The sequence below is a fragment of the Heteronotia binoei genome, chromosome 18 (genome assembly GCF_032191835.1).
Source record: "Heteronotia binoei isolate CCM8104 ecotype False Entrance Well chromosome 18, APGP_CSIRO_Hbin_v1, whole genome shotgun sequence".
NCBI lineage: Eukaryota > Metazoa > Chordata > Lepidosauria > Squamata > Gekkonidae > Heteronotia > Heteronotia binoei.
This window is the reverse complement of record NC_083240.1, coordinates 49,040,829-49,059,620: the sequence shown is the minus strand read 5'-3', so window position 1 is coordinate 49,059,620 and position 18,792 is coordinate 49,040,829. Positions and strand designations below refer to the sequence as shown.

The 18,792-nt window shown below is 46.8% G+C and overlaps 1 protein-coding gene across 1 annotated transcript in view; it reads right to left on the bottom strand.

Annotated features, from left to right (window-relative positions):
- Positions 1-18,792, bottom strand: part of PAFAH1B1 (platelet activating factor acetylhydrolase 1b regulatory subunit 1) — a 121,762-nt gene that overhangs the window by 64,592 nt on the left and 38,378 nt on the right. Inside the window, exon 2 of the mRNA XM_060259480.1 lies at positions 8,769-8,853. Coding sequence (XP_060115463.1) covers positions 8,769-8,853 — 85 coding nt within the window. The remainder of the gene's footprint in view (positions 1-8,768; positions 8,854-18,792) is intronic.

Genomic DNA, 18,792 nt, shown 5'->3' with positions numbered 1-18,792 from the left:
TAATGAGTGAGAGATGGCCTTGGGATGGCACTAAGATCTTGCCTTCTGACCTAGTCCAATGGAAAAAACCTAGATCAGAGTCAAAGATAGAAAAGAGAAAGATCTGGGAATTGCAGACAGTGGTGAATGGAGAATTGTGCATTTCTGGGGCTGTGCTGTGGACAAATGGAAAGCATGTTGGGCACACTTCAAGCCGCTGAACTTTGTTAGTCAGCTCCACTAAGGAAAAATCAAAATGGGTAGAGGCGAATGGCACTGTTATAGAGGATTTTCAGCCATGGGAAAATGTTAGCAGTATAAATAAATATTCTAATGCTGCTTCAGATTCCTCTGAGCAATGGATGGCTCCTGAAGGGTTATATTGGATCTGTGGTAAAAGGGCTTATACACTCCTACCCAGGAGATGGCATGGGACTTGCCTTATTAGCACAATACATCCCCGCTTCATTCTTTTGCCATTAAATGTTGGTTCTGCTTTGAGAACCCCAGTGTTTGATAATTATGTTAGATCAAAATGTTCCTTGGGCATCAGAGGTACGCAGTGGGGAGCTGAATGGCCCCCACAGCAAATCATTGAATACTATGGCCCAGCTACTTGGGCACAAGATGGGTCTTGGGGTTACCATACGCCTGTGTACATGCTAAACCGTATTATTACATTGCAAGCTATGGTAGACATTATTACTAATCAAACAGCCATGGCTTTAGAACTGTTGGCTAGACAGCAGACCCAGATGTGTGCAGCCATATATCAGAACAGTTTGGCTCTGGATTATATGCTGGTTGAATAAAGTGGTGTCTGTGGGAAGTTTAATTTTTCAAATTGCTGTCTTAATAATGGAGAGGCTGTGCAGAATATAGCATCTGAAATTCGTAAAATTGCTCATGTACATGGAAAAATTTGGATGCATCATGGTTTGGACAAATTATGGGAGATTGGAAGCGTATTTTATTCTTAATTGGTATTTCCTTAGAAGGTTTAATGCTATTGCCATGTTTAATTGCTGTTATAAGGAACAGTATTAATAATGCTGTAAAGGCTCTTACTCCCTTTGGAAAAAATTTCAGCATCTTGTACATGTCTCCAGAGGAAAGGAAACAATATTTCATTAATTTGTGTGATGATGGTCAGTCTCTTTCAGACTTAAATAAGTTTTCAGAGGCTGAAAGGGGGGAATGAAGGGAGATCCCTGAATAATTTATGAATACCCCTATAATCATGAATGAAAGCATGCTTCTGCCTTCAAAACGAGGGTGTCTGATGCAGTGTTTGTTAGAAGCACAGACAGCCTTCAGTGGGGGGGGGGGGTGTTCACAGATGTATATTGGGATAAGACAAAGGGGCCTCATTGAGAAGCTTCTTGCTGAAGCTGATAAAGGAAGGAGACAGGAGGAATGGAAAAGTACTAGAAGGAGTCGCAAGGGGGTGGGGAATGTTGAATCAGATCAAATTGTAAGCCTGCCTGCTAAGCTTGCTTTGTGCTTAAAAAGACGGTCTGAGGATCGGTGGGGGTGGGTGGGGTTTCAGTATTTTGGAACTATGCTGTTCAACTGGACCCTGCTTTTGGTACCAGAAGTAAAAAACCTCGCTTCATACCAGTAATGTGTGCGACTGCTATTTTCCTGCTACAAGGGGTCTGGAGACCAAGTCCTAAGAGGAAAGGCTGAAGGAGCTGGGCATGTTTAGCCTGGAGAGGAGGCGGCTGAGAGGTGATATGATCATCATCTTCAAGTACTTGAAGGGCTGTCATCTAGAGGAAGGTGTGGAATTGTTTTCTGTGGCCCCAGAAGGTAGGGCCAGAACCAATGGGTTGAAATTAAATCAAAAGAGTTTCCGGCTCAGCATTAGGAAGAACTTCCTGACCATTAAAGCAATTCCTCAGTGGAACAGGCTTCCTCGGGAGGTGGTGGGCTCTCCTTCCTTGGAGGTTTTTAAACAAAGGCTAGTAATGAAGATCCTGTGAATTTGGGGTAGTTATTTGTGGGTTTCCTGCATTGTGCAGGGGGTTGGACTAGATAACCCTGGAGGCACCTTCCAACTCTATAATTCTATGAACTTGGGCCAGAGCCTTTTTGGCTCTGGTCTCAGCCTGGTGGAACATTTTCCAGATGAGATCCAGGCCCTGCAGAATTTGATGCAGTTCCGCAGGCAGAAATGCTTCACCAGGCCCACAGCTGAGGCAGTGAAGCTTTCCATCTGAATTGGCATTCCCAGCCCCCCACTCTTACACTGCACCAGTTCCACGAACACACAGTTTGTACAACCTCACTTTGGATAATGTTATGCTATTTTGTGCCACCATCTGATTTTATTCTAAATTACTATTTTGATCATTTTTAAACAATCTCTGGTATTGTTTTAAATTTTGTTATCTGCCCTGTCCCTTGCTGTACAGGGGAGGATGAGCTATAAGTCTAATACAATAAATAAATTATTTATTAAGGTAACTTGGGCATTGCCTATTTGCCACTGGTTTGATCCATTCAGATTGCCATTGTTTTTCAAAATACTCAGGGAAACACTCTATGAGTTCTGATCTGGCAAAAAAACTCTTACTGTAAATTTTTTTTTACTAATATCCAGTTGATGCTTTCCACCCTTAATTTAAACCATTACAAGTCCTCTCCTCTGCTGCCAAGAGGAACAGCTCCCTGCTCTCCTCTAAATGACAGTCCTTCAAATACTTATAAAGAGCACTCGTGTCCCCTGATCATCCTCATCGCTCTCCTCTGCACCTGCTCCATTCTGTCCACATCCTTCTTGAAGTGAGGCCACCAGAACACTCCAGGTGTGGCCTGAACAATGCAGTAAATACAGGAACTATGCCATCTTGTGATCTGGATGTTATGCCTCTGTTGATATACCCCAAGATGTCACTGCATCACACTGCTGCTCATATTTAACTTATGGTCCACCCATACCCCAAGTATCCCCCATCTTGTATGTGTGTTTCTCATTTTTGTTACCCAGATGTAGAACTCAACACTTATCCTTGTTAAATTGCATCTTGTTCACTTCTGCCCACTTTTCCAGCATGTTCAGATCTTGTTGAAATCAATTTCTGGTGTATTCACTGCTCCTCCCAGTTTGGTGTCACCTACAAATTTAATGAGTAGCCCCTCCAAACCCTCATCCAGATCATTGCTAAAAAATATTGCAAAGTACCATGCCAAAAACTGAGCCCTGTAGCACCCTACTGGACACCTCCCTCCATTCAGATGAAATGCCATTGACAACTACTCTTTAATGTAATGAGGGCTTTGGATAGTAAGTACTGATGATCCTCAGCTTTAAAGAATCTATTTGGTTGTTCTGGTATTGCTATGTCCTCCGCATTTTGCTCATCGTAGAGAAACTCTTATGTCCTGCTGCTTCTGAGTCAGAGGAAGTATCTGAGTCTCAGTCTAATGCTAAACGCTCCCTTTTCCTTCTAGTGGAGGGGGCTCCTTTTGGGGCTGCCTTAGTTGGCCAAGTGTGAAGACCCAAAGACCTATGATCCCTAAACCTGCATTTGTTGGGCATTCTCCTGTCCCATGAGTGAGGAAAGGGAGAAAATGAAGAGGAGGCCCTATGGAAGATCTGAATCACCTACGTCCCTTTAGGGGTGAGGCTCTGGCAGATATTCCCAAGTTCCTCCAGCAAAAGACATAAGATCTGAAAAAAACTGATATGGCCCAGAGTGCTGGACTGTATTCTATAACTGGATTGTATTCTGTAACTGGAATCCAACTGGGGGGCATTAGGGCCTCCCATGTTGTCTTGCGGGGAGACTGGATCACATTCCACTCAAACATCTGGCTGACACCTCCATAGCCTCTCCGGGCATTTTCTCCAGCAGACAACTCTCCTGGGAGGCGGCTAAAATGGCCGCTATCATAAGCCATGCAGCTTGATCCAGCTATAGGCTTGGGCACACTTGCAGCAAGGCGATGTTTCTTGGCACACCTTTTTCCGTGCACCAAAGGACACAGCTACATGTGTGGACTGCATGAGGGCCACGCCACTCCTCCTCTCCTGTGCCTTGCCCTCAGGGATGCCTTTCCCATGAGGGAGTGGTTGGTCTCTCTTGCCAACAAGAAATCACTGTCCTCTGGCACATGCTGCTTTCCTTAAGCTGCTTCTGCACACTTTTCCACTTTCCACAGCTGAATAGACTGTGAGGCATCCATGGGGCTCTTTTTTATTGTTGCTGTCCAGACTCCCAAGGTCCACAGAGGGGAAAGGAAAGAGGGCAAGGCAAAGCCCATGGGAGGGAAGAAGAAGAAGATATTGGATTTATATCCCGCCCTCCACTCCGAAGAGTCTCAGAGCGGCTCACAATCTCTTTTACCTTTCTCCCGCACAACAGACACCCTGTGAGGTGGGTGGGCTGGAGAAGGCTCTCACAGCAGCTGCCCTTTCAAGGACAACCTCTGCTAGAGCTATGGCTGACCCAAGGCCATTCCAGCAGGTGCAAGTGGAGGAGTGGGGAATCAAACCTGGTTCGCCCAGATAAGAGTCCGCACACTTAACCACAATACCAAACTGGTATAGAAAGTAGATGAGGTAGGGCAGCAGAGCCCTTTTGCCTAGTTGCACTCCCTTCTGAGGCAGGAAACAAACTAGAGAGGGTGACTCCCATGAGACTGAAGACGGGAAGCTGAAAATTAGTTCCTGCCTCCCTTGATTGGATGGTGGGAATCATCCTATCAAGATATATCTAGATGGCTCAGGCTGAGTGGGCTGAAGCTAAATCCAACGAAGACAGAGGTCCTTTGCCTGGGTTGCCGTGGTCCGGGGAGGAAGATTCCCTTACCGGCCCTTGACGGTGTGCCTCTGTCAGCGGCGCACAGGGTTAGGAGTCTGGGGGTGCTACTGGAGCCTACTCTAACTATGGAGGCCCAGATAGCAGCCACTGCCAAGTCCGCATTTATTCATCTCAGGCGGGCAAGGCAGTTGGCCCCTTTCCTGGAGGACGGCGACCTGGCAACAGTGATCCATGCAACGGTCACCTCGAGGCTGGACTACTGCAATGCCCTCTACTTGGGGCTGCCCCTGTGCCGAACCCGGAAGTTGCAGCTAGTGCAGAATGCCGCGGCCCGGCTGTTGTTAGGGCTCCCTAGATGGGAGCACATTCAGCCGGGGCTTCGGGGACTGCACTGGCTGCCAATAACATACCGAGTTCGGTACAAGGTGCTGGTCATGACCTTTAAAGCCCTTTATGGTCTGGGACCTGCCTACCTTAGGGACCGTCTCTTCCCACATGTTCCCCAGAGAGCGCTGAGGTCAGGGTCTCAGAACCTCCTTACAATCCCTGGGCCAAAGGAGGCCCGTCTGAAAGCGACCAGGGACAGGGCCTTCTCAATTGCAGCTCCCTGTTGGTGGAATCAGCTCCCGGAGGAGGTGAGGGCCCTGCGGAACCTTGAACAGTTCCGCAGGGCCTGTAAAACAACCCTCTTCCGGTTGGCATATAATTAATTGTGATCGGAATGCCTGACTATTAAATCTCGAACATCAAATTATTGAATACTGGAAAATTTGAAAGATTGATTTAAGGAAACATAGCATAGTGTATATCGATGCGAGTTTTATGTATTTTTAGGTATAATTATTAACGTATTTAAATTGATTTTTGTTAGCTTTTTTTCTGTTGTAAGCCGCTCTGAGCCCACCTCGGTGGGGAGGGCGGGATATAAATCGAATAAAATAAATAAATAAATACATAAATAAATAAATAAATAAATAAATAAATAAATAAATAAATAAATAAATAAATAAATATCCTCCATCTCAGAGAGAGAAAACACCTATTTCCTTTTGGTACAGCTGCAGCTCCTGCCCTTCCTGAGGGTCTCGTTTCTCAGCAGTAGCATTTCCATGGATTGCACTGGGAGGGGGCAAGAAAGAAAAACTTTCTTCTACAAAGTGCCTTTTGCTAGCAGAAAATTTACTCTGGATCCAAGCCTTCATGAGAACAGAACACAGAAGTAATAAATGATAAGATGGGAGGGGGCCGAAACAGACACTGAATAACTATTTGAAGCAGCATCGCTACCTGAATTGTTATTTTGGCAATTTACAACTGGAAAGGTTTGGGGATATTTTGGCAAACCTAAGAGTGACTTCTCCCACAAGTACACACACATTTAAATGAGACATAACCAACAAATACCCCCCCCACACACACACACCCAAGTTAACCTAGAGAAGGTAATTTTGGCAAAGTTTGCTGTTGAGGAAATTTATTCCTATCTGAGTTTTAACTAAATAGGTAATCTAGTTCAAGGGTTGTTGACTTCAAAATGGACTGCAAGCAGCCTGGAAAGGCAAAACTGTTCCAAGAGAAACCCTTTCTAAAACAGCTAAAGGTGGTTAGTTTGAATGTTAAAAGAATGACATCTTCTTTTAAAAGAGTGAAATCTGAATTTAGATATACCTGCAAATAAGATCAAAAACCCTTGGCTAGTTTAAGAGTTTGAGAAATTTAAGAGCTTCTTTAAATGCATAATTGACAACTAGCAGATAGCTGTTTGGTTCCATCCTCAAATCACAACCCAGCAGTGGCAGTTGATTATCAGAGGCACATGAATAACCATATCCATTCAGCATTCTAAAGCTTACAAACCAGCCATAAAAGATGTGATGTTGTTTAGCACTGAGAACACACTTTCACACACTTGCCCCTGCAGCAGCAAAATCCTCCAAGGTCATCATTCTGGAAAAATGCTGTGCCAACCTAGGTGAATTTACACATTTTTCCCCACATAAAGTGTCCCTCTTTGTTTGAGACCCCCTATAACAAAAAATGTTTGGAGTAGGGAGTCAGGAACTCTTATATATGCTATTCTATTAGCATTAGGTTAATGCTTTAAATGTTACACAATAAACTTGTTAAAATTCACGGTGGTTAGTTCCAAGTGAATACGTATCAATAGACAAGGTTGGTTGTTCTGGTTAAATGCTGTATATTCGTTCTGATTGGTTTGGGTTATCCTAGTACTATTGTCATTACTTATTATGCACCAATTGTTTTTATATTTAGCTAAATATATTCATATATTCAGTTATCTATACGTATTCACTTGGAACTAACCACCATGAAGTTTACTGTATAACCCTGAACATTTAAAGCATTAACCTTTGCTAATAGAATAGCATATATAAGAGTGAGCCTGCTCAAAAGTGAAAGCATCTGGGAGAACTTTTATCTTGTCTCCAGGGAGACAGAGACAAGCAACAAGCAAGATGTGTCTCCCTTGAAATGTGTGGCCTTGGCTGGGGAAAACATCAGTCTGGGAACCCAATCTGAATGACTCCTGATGGGAGGTTTGAGTCAGTTATATGGTATCTATAAAAGAATTTTAGGTTTCCTTTTTATTTAGTTCTGGCAAGATCTCAGTCTTGCTAATATGCTACATGACTATAGTAAGAGTTTGCTTTGCTGATGCACTTTAAAATTTTTCTGCTCCTGCATGAGAAGTCTACCTGAGTGATACCTAAGCAAAACCTTACATAGGGTTATGTAATAAGACCTACTTTGCTGGATCAGACCAAGAGTTAATCCAGTCCAGCTTCCTGTTTATAACAGAGGCCAGGGCTCAAACAAACTTCCTCTATTTCCTCTCGTAACTGGTACTTAGACTACTGCCCTGCAGATGTCATTTATTATTATGCGATAGTCAGTCAATTCAGACCCTGTCAATACATACAGGATCTTTTATACCCTTACACTGAATCACATTTGCCCATTATGAAAAACTTCTTGAAGCTCAGTCTGCATGAGATTTCACTATCCAACCTGTGCAGACTGCAACCTGTGCAGCTAAAACAGCACTTCTCAAACTGGGACCCACAGGAGTCCTTTAGAAGGACCAAGGACAGGCTGGACTTACACCCATGTGACTGATGTGAAACTGTCTTTGGTTTAGCACCACCAAGCAGGTACAGCCCTAATACTGTCATCAAGAAAAAACTATAAAATAAAACTGAATTGGCCTCCACTGTATTTTCTGATGCAAGGATTTTGGCAGAGCGCGCACAACCCTGCATCCACAGAAAATAACCAATGGCAGCTTCAACTGAGTACTGGAAGTTCAGGTTTTGTGGGATGTCACTCATTCTCCATATGCAACTCTGAAAGCTTTTCCAAAAGCCTTCCCACCTCTGCTCAGCTGGCCTCTAAGCTAGAAGCTATTAACCACTAAGGAAGTTTCTTGCTCTCTTGAGCACAAAGACTTCCAATCAAGGGGTGACACTGATCAGAATGTGGGCTGGGACCTTCTGAGTTATAGACCATGTAGAGGCAAAACAAATATTTCCCTTAAATTTGCTCTTAAACAGCAGCTGATGCTGGGCTCACTGTTTTGTCGCAAAGATGCAATGAAAAAAGAAATCTCCACATGGAATACTTATTTATTTATGTTGTTTATAGTCCCCCATTCCTTACTTGCACTAAAAGCAGATTACAACAGAATGAGTCATCACAACCAACAGTATGGGACACTCAATAAACAATACGATAGAATTTCGGTTGTAGAACTATATGCTTGTCATGTGCACTTGGAAAAGAGGCTTTGCAGAATGAGCTGCAAGGAGAAGGGAAATGCCTGAGAAAAAGAAAAACATTTTGATCAAAATCTGGATCCTTGACTTTAACCACCTTTGGGCTGTATCCAATATCTGCTCAAGCAAAATTCTAAGATCAGCAGCACTGCTTGCATTTTATAGAAAGTTTTGAAGAAGCTAAACAGTAAATATCACTTTTACCAAAAATATACTTCATACTTACCACATCAAGTTCCGCTTCCTTTTTAAAAACAGAGTATGCCTCTTCATAGCCATTAGAACGAAGGTAATCTGCTATCGCTCGATTTCTAAACAGAGAGATTTTATTCTTGGAATTATTATAACACTTGCATTAGAATTCTGAAGAAATGCTTCTTCCCAGCCCTCCCCTCCCCAAAAGCAACATCCTAAGCACACCACATATTTGACAGGAATTATATGGAACATGCATACTTTTTTTAAAAAGGAAGTTTATAAACAATTATGACTGTTATGACCTGAATGTTCATGCACAATCAAAGATTTCATGAAGGAACTTGCATTTCCCACATTGCTCACTGTAGTATAAAAGGGCTATTGTTGTTTGCTGGAGAACTGGCATGAGGTATGTGCCTTGGTTAAGTCTCTTGGACTTCTCAGTGATTTTGAGTAAGCAGTCAGACTACTGGTCCAACAAGGATGAGGAGGAGGAGGAGATGGAGAAGAAGAAAGGATGAGAAGAAGGAGAAGTAGTAGTAGTAGTAGTGATAGCATGGCCTTGCCTAAGATGAAGCTGATTTGGAAAGCCCAGATTTGCTTCTAGAATCCCAGGAAGGCAACTATATCCTGAAAGGTGTTTTTTCCAGCTCCAGGTGTCTTTTTCAAATAAAGAAAGGAGTGTTCTTCGTACATCTAGTATATGTAGTGTTTGTTCCTATGATGACACCAGGGAAGGGAAGAACACTGGAAGGGTGATGCCTTGGTTGAGGTGCAACTGTGACACCACCTTAGGGAGCAACTCTACACTAAGTCTGAGTACTACCTCGTCTGGGTGGAATTTAATTTTTAAAAAGTGGGTCACAGCGCAGTGCCCACAGCTTGTTTACCCTTCTAGCAGAGGTTCTCACTACCAAAAAGACAGTTTTATAAGAGACAAAAGACAAGTCTGCAGTGGCCACTGAGTTCTAAACGTTTGTACATTAATTTTGTCAGGACTACGGACAAACTCTATTGAGGGACCCAGGGGAAAGTGGGGGAGAGTTACAACTGGTGAGAATATATTAAACAAACCTTTTTTGGACTCTGGAACAAAGAAAACTGACTGTTCATTAACTGGGGGATGAAATGCAGATATTGTAACCAGATGAACCTTTATAGACGAAGTCATGACAGCCAGTTTGGTGTAGTGGTTAAGTGCGCAGACTCTCTTCTGGCAGAACCGTGTTTGATTCCCCACTCCTCCACTTGCAGCTGCTGGGTCAGCCATAGCTCTCGTAGGAGCTGTCCTTGAAAGGGCAGCTTCTGGAAGAGCTCTCTCAGCCCCTCACCTCATAGGCTGTCTGTTGTGGGGGAGGGGGGAAGGTAATCAAAGATTTTACTGAAAGTACATGATTGTAGATCAATGCCGTTTGCCACTTCAGCGCACAAACCTTTTCTATTTATAACTATATGACCTTCACACTGTGGGTTTCTGAGAGACAATTATAACCTGTTCAACTTTACATGAAAACCCTTCTGCTGCAGGATTTGCCAAGCAGTCAGGTGCAAGGACTGAACCTGAGGACAGTAGACAGGCCCTATGTGGAAAAGATTCTCCTTTCAGGGGCAATGTCCTGTGTTGCCCTTTGGCCAGTTTCCACAGTGTGGGGAATTGCGCCAGAAGAGGGCTAGAACAAGGTGGCCAAACTGTGACTCAGGAGCCACATGTGGCTTTTCCACACATATTGTGTGGCTCTCGAAGCCCCCCACTGCCCCACTGGCCTGCTTGGAGAAGGCATTTGTCTCTTTAAATCACTTCTCCAAGCCAAGCCAGCTGGTGGCTTGGAGAATGCATTTAAAGTTGGCTTTCTTTCCACCTCTCCCTCCCCCATCTTCCTTCTTTGTCTTGTGGCTCTCAAACATCTGATGTTTATTCTATGTGGCTCTTATGTTAAGCAAGTTTGGCCACCCCTGGGCTAGAAGGATGCATGACGACTGGTCTGCCCTGTGGAGGATACCAACAGGGGTAGCATATAGAAGAGGTGGCCATACCACTGCCACTGGAAGCCAATGGTAGAACCTACAGCCATGCCTGCCATGGAGCAGAAATGACATCATTTTTGTTGAGTACTGATGCAAAAAGGTAAATCTCGGGGACCTTCCATTTCTTGAAGACTGGGGTCAGATAGCGGGATATAAATCCAAATAAATAAATATGGACCACCCTTGTTTTGCACTTGTGTCCCTGCTTAGGCCGTCTACTATTGCATTGCTTAGGCCTGCTATACGAACAGCTGCAACCAGTGTTCCCTCCAAGCTGAGTTAGTGTGAGCTAGCTCACAGTTTTTCAGCCTCTGGCTCACACATTTTTGTCTTAGCTGAGGAAAAATGGCCTCAGAGCAAACTAATTTTTTAAGTAGCTCACAACTTTAATGCCAGTAGCCCACGAAGTAGAATTTTTGTTCACAGGACTCCACAACTTAGAGGGAGTATTGATTGCAACTTGTGCCTTATTGCCCACTGCCAGTTGAATGTGGTCTCTCTCCATAGGCAGAAGGAGCCCATGCTTCTTTGCTTGTTCAGGTATCCATTCAAACCAAAATGAGTCTTCCTATGACTACCGCTGTAAAAAAGGCGAGAGCAAGTTTGATGGCTTTCAACTCTAACAGGTTAATGTAAAGCATAGATGCTTTCTTAGTCCATGACCCTTTCAATTTCAGTCCCTGACAGTGAGAACTCCAACATGTGAGTGAAGTGTCAGTGAAGAGGTGGATGTCATGGGATTGAACTCCGAGAGGGATTCCCTTGAGGAGGTCTTCTGATAGGGACCACCAAAGAAGAGAATTACAGTGATTCTTGAGATAGAAAGTCCCCTTTGTTGCAGTTTAGACCTGACACTGAAGTTCTTTATAAACCAATTCTGCAATAGTCTCATATGTAACCCAGCATATGGGACCACTGCAGTGGTGGCCATATATCTTAAAAGTCTTGGTATGTATTTGGCTGACTGGTACCTCTTGGACAGAAATTTCTTAACAAGGGCCAATATAATCTTAGCCCTGGGAAAGGGGCCAATATGCCTTCTCTTTTTGGGAATCTAAAGAGGTCCCAATGAAGTCAACAGACTGAACTGGAGTGAGGTGGGATTTTTCAATGTGCAGGGCTTAGTTCAGGTTCCTGACCAGCCTTTCTGGAGAGTCACTGACAAAGAGCCAATCATCCAGTAAGGGTACATAATCTCAAAGTAAGCTATAACTTGTGCTGTTGTGAGCACAAAAGGGAGTGCTGCACACTCATAGATGGTATCTGAATAACTGAACTTGAAATAATTTCTTACTGCCCTCATGTATCGAGATGCATCCTTGAAATCTAGTGTAGCAAACCATACATTGGGGGTTAGAAAAGACATTACTTCTTGTACAGATAACATCCTGACACTGGGACATTCAAATGTTTATTCAGGGATCTTAAGTCTAAAATGGGCCTCTTGCCTCTGCCTTTTTTGTTAGGGGCAAAGTATCTAGAAAAAAGCCCCTCAATTGTTCTTCAGGAGCAAGCCTTGTAATTCCTCCTTTAGCTAATTGAGACCTCTTGCAATCAAAAAGGGGAAACGTTGCAGGACTGGGCATTCAAGAGTATTCAAGAGGAAGCACATCTCTCTATATATCTATTATCTATATATATCCATCTATATCTATATATACATATACATACATATATACACACACACACATATGTATGTACACACACAGAGAGACAGACAGACTCCTACTATCAACAGTAGGATAACTAATCCAAAAAAAAGCCCTGGTCAGAATCTAATAAGCTGAATGGAGCATTTCTAGTATGTTGGTTTCTAGGGGATTGGGAGGGGATTCTTCCCTGTTGTCTACCCTGTCTCTTGAACTGAGACTGTTGAGTCTTCCTCTGACTATCTCCTCTGAAGCCTTGCTAGAGGGATGCCTTGGCATCTGCAGTCCTGTGCCCAACAGGACCTTGATTGAGACTGTGGAAAGGAAGGCATATCTGCTGGTAAGAGCAGACCATCACTACCATGTGGACACTCCTTCACTTTTCCTTTGACCAACAATGCCAGAGGCCACATTACAATCTGCTCCATGTCTTGCAGCACTGAGTTACTGTTTTCCTAATTTGTCCTTCTGCAATAAGGATCTTAGCCAGACAGTAAGTTTAGAAACTGCAACATCATTTCCCATAGTAACATTTAGTAGGGGCCCATGACCACTGTGAAGTTAGCCACCTTCAGACCCATAGCCCCAGAGGAGTGGATCTTCCATCCCGGCAAATAGAGCCTTCGTCCTTCTTTATCAAGTGGGCACGAATGGTCTCCTGCTCTTCTGTTGACTGATAATAGAGTAATACAGAGAATTAAGAACTAAAGCGAAGCTGGACTGCCTTTGTAAGAAATTTTATAGCACCGTTTTTAAGTTTTAAATTATAAATTGTTTATATGTGTTTGATTTTATGATCATAAGGTATTGTTACTGTTGTATTATGACTGTGAGCCGCCCAGAGTCCATATGTGGAGTGGGAAGCATATAAATTTAAGGTAAATAAATAAATAAAATAAATGAAGCCCATTTCGTGTTAGTAGGTTATCATCCAGAAAACATAGCCCACGGTCCCAGAATTGAAATTATGCTGCTGGCACCACCAATACAACCAGTGGTTCACCTCCATTATCGTCTGCTCCCATCATATTCCCTTTCCCACAACTGGAGGGGTTGAAGAGAACATCACCTGCACCCCCATTCCTTTCAGCTTCCTCCTGAGAGCCTCATAATCAGCCTTAATGCTTCCAATGGTTTTCACAGCTGTGTCATTGGTTCCTATGTGGACCATCACAAATGGGTAGTGGTCTGTGGGTGTGATAAGTTTTGAGATCCTGTCCATAATATCTTTAATTTTTGCCCTTGGCAGACAAGACACCTCTTGGGGTGTCATCAATTGATGGAATTTCCTTTCCTGGACCACCGCAACTCAGATAGAGAACCTCCGTCTTCGTCGGATTTAACTTCAGTTGACTCAGCCTGAGCCAGGATGTCACGGCTTGTAATGCTAGATCTAGGTTATCCGGGCAGAGCCAGAATGGCCACCCATCAACAGATAGAGCTGGGTGCCATCCGCATATTGATGACACCCCAGCCCGTACCTCCTGACAATCTGGGCCAGGGGGCGCATATAGGTGTTAAATAACATCAGGGATAGAACTGCCCCTTGCGGCACACCACATATAAATGGGTGTCACTGGGATGATTCCTCCCCTACCACCACCCTTTGTCCCCAACCTTGGAGGAAAGAGGCCAGTCATTGCATGGTGGACCCCCAAATCCCCACATCGGCGAGGCGCCTAGTCAGCAGTTGATGGTCAACCGTATCGAATGTGGCTGACAGATCTAATAGCAGCATCACTGAGCTGCCTCAATCCAGATGTCGCAGGAGGTCATCTATGAGGGCAACCAGAACTGTCTCTGTCCCGTGACCCGGACGGAAACTGGACAGGAACGCATCCCGTGCCTAAGTGTCATCCAGGAACCCCTGTAACTGAGCTGCTACAGCCCACTCTATTACCTTATCCCAAAAGGGTAGGATTGACACCAGCCAATAGTTCGCCAATTCACCTTACTTCACCTGTCAAAGTCTGGGAAGAAAGTGTTTGGCAGAAACCTGGAGATTCATCAAGAGAGTTTGAAACTGACAGCACAAGAGGAAGGAAATGACCAAGATAGGGTTTTAAATGGAGAGCAAACAATGGAAGTCTGCTGGGGAGGTCCAGGTCTACTGGAGCGAAAAGTGAAGGGTTTCAGGTATCTGTCAGAACTTGTGACTTTTACTTTGCTTGCATTGACCAAACTGACTCCATGCTGTAATTTAGAGTGCCTGACACCGGTCATTAACCCTGGCCCCTCTGCTATGCCAAATATTTAGGGCAGTAGGGCAGGCGGCAGATAGTCTCTGCTTAGCATCCACAGGTGCCCTTTGAAGGCAGACCGTTTGGCCTTCACAACAGGGGAGCATCCTCCCTTCTGATAACGAAAGCTGGGAAGACAAGACAACTGTTTGAAACCGTGTGAATAATTGTTTTATTGTGCTTTGCTGCTGGCATAAAATGTAACCAACTGCCAAGAATCGCCATTATTGTTATTTCGTTACTCTAGCACTGCAGTTCTTCAATAAAGATCCTAACTTGTAACAAGTATTGGAGTCGACTGAAGTTCATCCAAGTTCTGACATTATAACAGTAATCTCTATTTTGGACTTATCTGTACTGGCAACCTGGCCCAATGGCGGCAAAGGCTCCAGACAACGGAGAGCCCAACATCCCAGCCGACGAGGAACCCCTCGACCCGAAGGTAACCGGAGCGAGGAGGAAGCTTAAGGTCCCCGCGCCTTTTTCCGTCGACGCCTTCCCCTCCCGGACCTGGAGCCCGAGGAAGTCTACGGCCGCTATGGAGGCCGCGGAGCAACGCTACCGAATCCTCGCTACAGGCGGCGGAGAGGACGAAGGGGACGAGCCCAGAGACGAGGGGCTCGGCACCTACGGCGGAGGGGACCCGATCCGAACACTACGCAACGAGTTGTTCGATTGGGTGAAGGAGATCCACGACGAGGTCCACGCATCTCGAACCTTGATGGCCGAAGAGATGCAGCAGAACCTGGGGGCGATTCGCGACCAGATACGAGCGCTCCAGGGGGCGATACCCGCGGGCCAGATTCCGGGCGGAGGAGGCCCCCCAGCAGGCCCACCAGCGGGCCCTCCGGCCGGTCCTCCAGCCGGCCCCCCAGCCGGACCTCCCACTGGTCCTCCAGCGGGCCCCCCCGCGGGCCCTCCGGCAGGTCCGCCCGCAGGACCACCCGCCGGCCCCACGGTGGGCCCCCCAGCCCCGCCACCAGGCGGACCGGTTGCTCCGGTGATACCGGCCCCTGCCGCCCCTGCCGGGGGCGACGGGGTGGGGACCCGGGAACTCAAAATCACGTTCGACGGAGACGAGGTGGAGTACTTCACGATCCAGTGCAACACGTTCTTTACGCACTGGGGAGCGGGCTACCCTACAGAGGCGAGGCGAGTCGACCACATCGCCTCCAAGCTACGAGGGCCGGCTCGGAAATGGTACGTGGGGCTCTACACGGGAAGAAAACCCGAGCTAGCCACGGTGGCCGATTTCCTGCAGGCGATGCTCCGGCAGTATGGAGATCCCCTACGAGAGGAAAAAGCCATCGCAGCCCTGCAAAGGATAGAACAGGGCAACCGCACCACCCGCGAGTACGCTACTGAATTCATGGGCCTCTCGCGGCAGCCAGGGGTTGGAACGAAGTGATGAAATACACCGCGTTCAAGAACGGCCTGAACGCGAACATCCTAGATCGGTGCTACCACCAGGGGAGGCCGGACACCCTGGTGGGCTGGATCCAGTTGGCGGGAGAGGTGGAAACAGACCTCCAGCATGTCGGGATGCGACGCCAGCAACAAGGCAAGAAAGGGGGGAAGCCTAGCCCCTCCCCGAGCAAAGCGGAGGGGAAGCGAGGCCCCGCGACTTCGACCCCCTTGGCCACGGCTCGGAAGTGCTTCAGATGTGGGGACCCCAACCACTTGGCCGCCAACTGCCCGGTGAAACCAACGCCGACACCGCCGACACCCAAACCGGCATCCACCGCACAGAAGAAGAAAGGCAGCCGCTCGAAGGAGCCCAGTCGGGGCGCCGTCGCCACCTCCCTGGCGATTGACGAGGATGTTACCACCGTAGAAGAGTCCAGCGAGGAGTCCTGGGAGCAGGAGTCGGCGGGAAACGACAACGACCTGCTTTAATCGGTGCCGCAAAGCAGGTCAAGAAAACGCCGGCACTACTAACGGTGAGAGTTACCGGGGGATTATTGTTTATGGCAGTCACCCTCCTGAACCCCAACCTTAAAAGATTTATGCACACCCGGGCGCTGATCGATTCCGGGTGCACCCGAGACATTATCACCCCACGCCTAGTGGAAGCGCTGGGGCTAGCCACATCCCCCCTTCCCTACCCCATCCAATTCGAACAGATGGACGGGTCGACTATGAGAGGGGAACCTTGTACCCTAGAGACCCAGGCTACCCCTATGGGGACGGAGGAACACTGGGGAATAGAAACTTTTGTTATAGCCCCATCCTCCTCGTTCGACATAGTGGTGGGGGCCGGGTGGCTGGCTAAACACCAACCGGACATTCGATGGGCCGAACAAATTGTGCGATTCCCGGACTGGAGGTGTGAGCACCACCACTGGAGGACCGAGTGGGGCCCGAGAGCGCCTCCCCAGAACGAGAGACTCTGCCTCACCCTTGAGGAAGTAGGGTCAATCCCCAAAGAGTACAGGGACTTGAGGAAAGCCTTTAGCGAACGGGAGGCAGACGAGCTCCCCCCGCACCGCCCTACGGACTGTGCTATCGAACTGATCCCAGGGCAAACACTACCGAAGGCAAAGCTGTACTCAATGGGGTGGGCAGAGAAAGCGGAACTGAGAAAATTCATTGACAAAAATTTGAAGAGGGGTTTCATCCGGCCGGCCACGGCCCCCCATGCAGCCCCAGTCCTATTCCGCAAGAAAAAGGACGGGGGGCTTAGACTTTGCACAGATTTTCGCGGGATAAACGGGATTTCCATGTCCAATGCTTATCCGATCCCGCTGATAAGAGACCTATTGAACACCGTGGCCGAGGGAAAGATTTTCACCAAACTCGATCTCCGAGACGCGTACTTCCGCGTGCGGATTAAAGAGGGAGACGAGTGGAAAACAGCATTCAACACACCCATGGGACAGTTTGAGTACTTAGTGATGCCCTTCGGGCTGCAAGGGGCGCCGGGGGTTTTCATGAACTTTATAAATGAAGTGTTGAGAGAATTTCTGTATAAGGGGGTGGTGGTGTACCTTGATGACATCATTATTTATTCGAAAGATCTCGAATCGCATGTACCCTTAGTGAGGAAGGTGTTGGCTACCTTGTGCAAGAACAAACTGTATGCTAAATTGTCTAAATGTGAGTTCCACAAGACGGAACTGGATTACCTGGGATTTCGAGTATCGGGGGAGGGACTGGCCATGGACCCCGCCAAAATTCAAGCGGTTCTAGATTGGGAACCTCCCCGAACCCGACGGCAGCTACAATCTTTTCTTGGGTTCGCAAATTTTTACCGCGGGTTCATTAAGGGGTTCGCACGGGTGATGCTTCCCCTTACGGAGCTTCTTAAAACGAAGGGAAAAGGGGAAGAAGCAAAAAAGCCCGGTGCGCGCCTAACGTGGACGCCGGAGTGCCACCAAGCTTTCCAAGAGCTCAAACGACTCTTCACCTCTGAACCAATATTGGCTCACCCCAATGAATTGAAACGCTTCGTGGTGCAATGCGACGCCTCCGATGTCGCCGTAGGAGCCATATTGATGCAGAGGAACGAGGAGGGGGAACTACGCCCCTGCGCATATATCTCTCACAAATTTTCAAACGAGCAAAGAAACTGGTCGGTGTAGGACAAGGAGGCGTTTGCAGTAATGTTTGCTCTAAAGACATGGAGATCCTGGTTGGAGGGAGCCCGAGTCCCCTTCGAGATCTGGACCGACCACAAAAATCTGGAGGCCCTCACCGGCCGCCGCAAAATGACTGCCAAGCAGATCCGATGGGCGGGGTTCTTTGCTAAATTTGACTTTGTGCTAAAATATATCCCCGGCACCAAGAACTTTTTGGCTGATGCACTATCACGCCTACCTCAGCACGAAAGTCAGAGGGAGGCAGTAGTCGATTCTCTCATTCCCCCCTCGGCCGTCGCGGGGGGGTCACCACCCGTTCAGGGAAACAAACCGGGGCTCCTGAGTTACCACAAAAGGAGCGCTTCGCCACAGAGGCAGAATTGGAGGGAAGCGAACGCCCCGAAGGGCTAGAGAGGGGTGAGGGGGGAATCTGGCTCTACAAGGGGAAAATCTACGTGCCTAAGTCCCTGAGGAGAGAGGTCTTGGAACAGAGCCACTCCAACCGCCTAGCGGGTCACTTCGGGTATGTGAAAACCCTCAATTTAATCATCAGACAATTC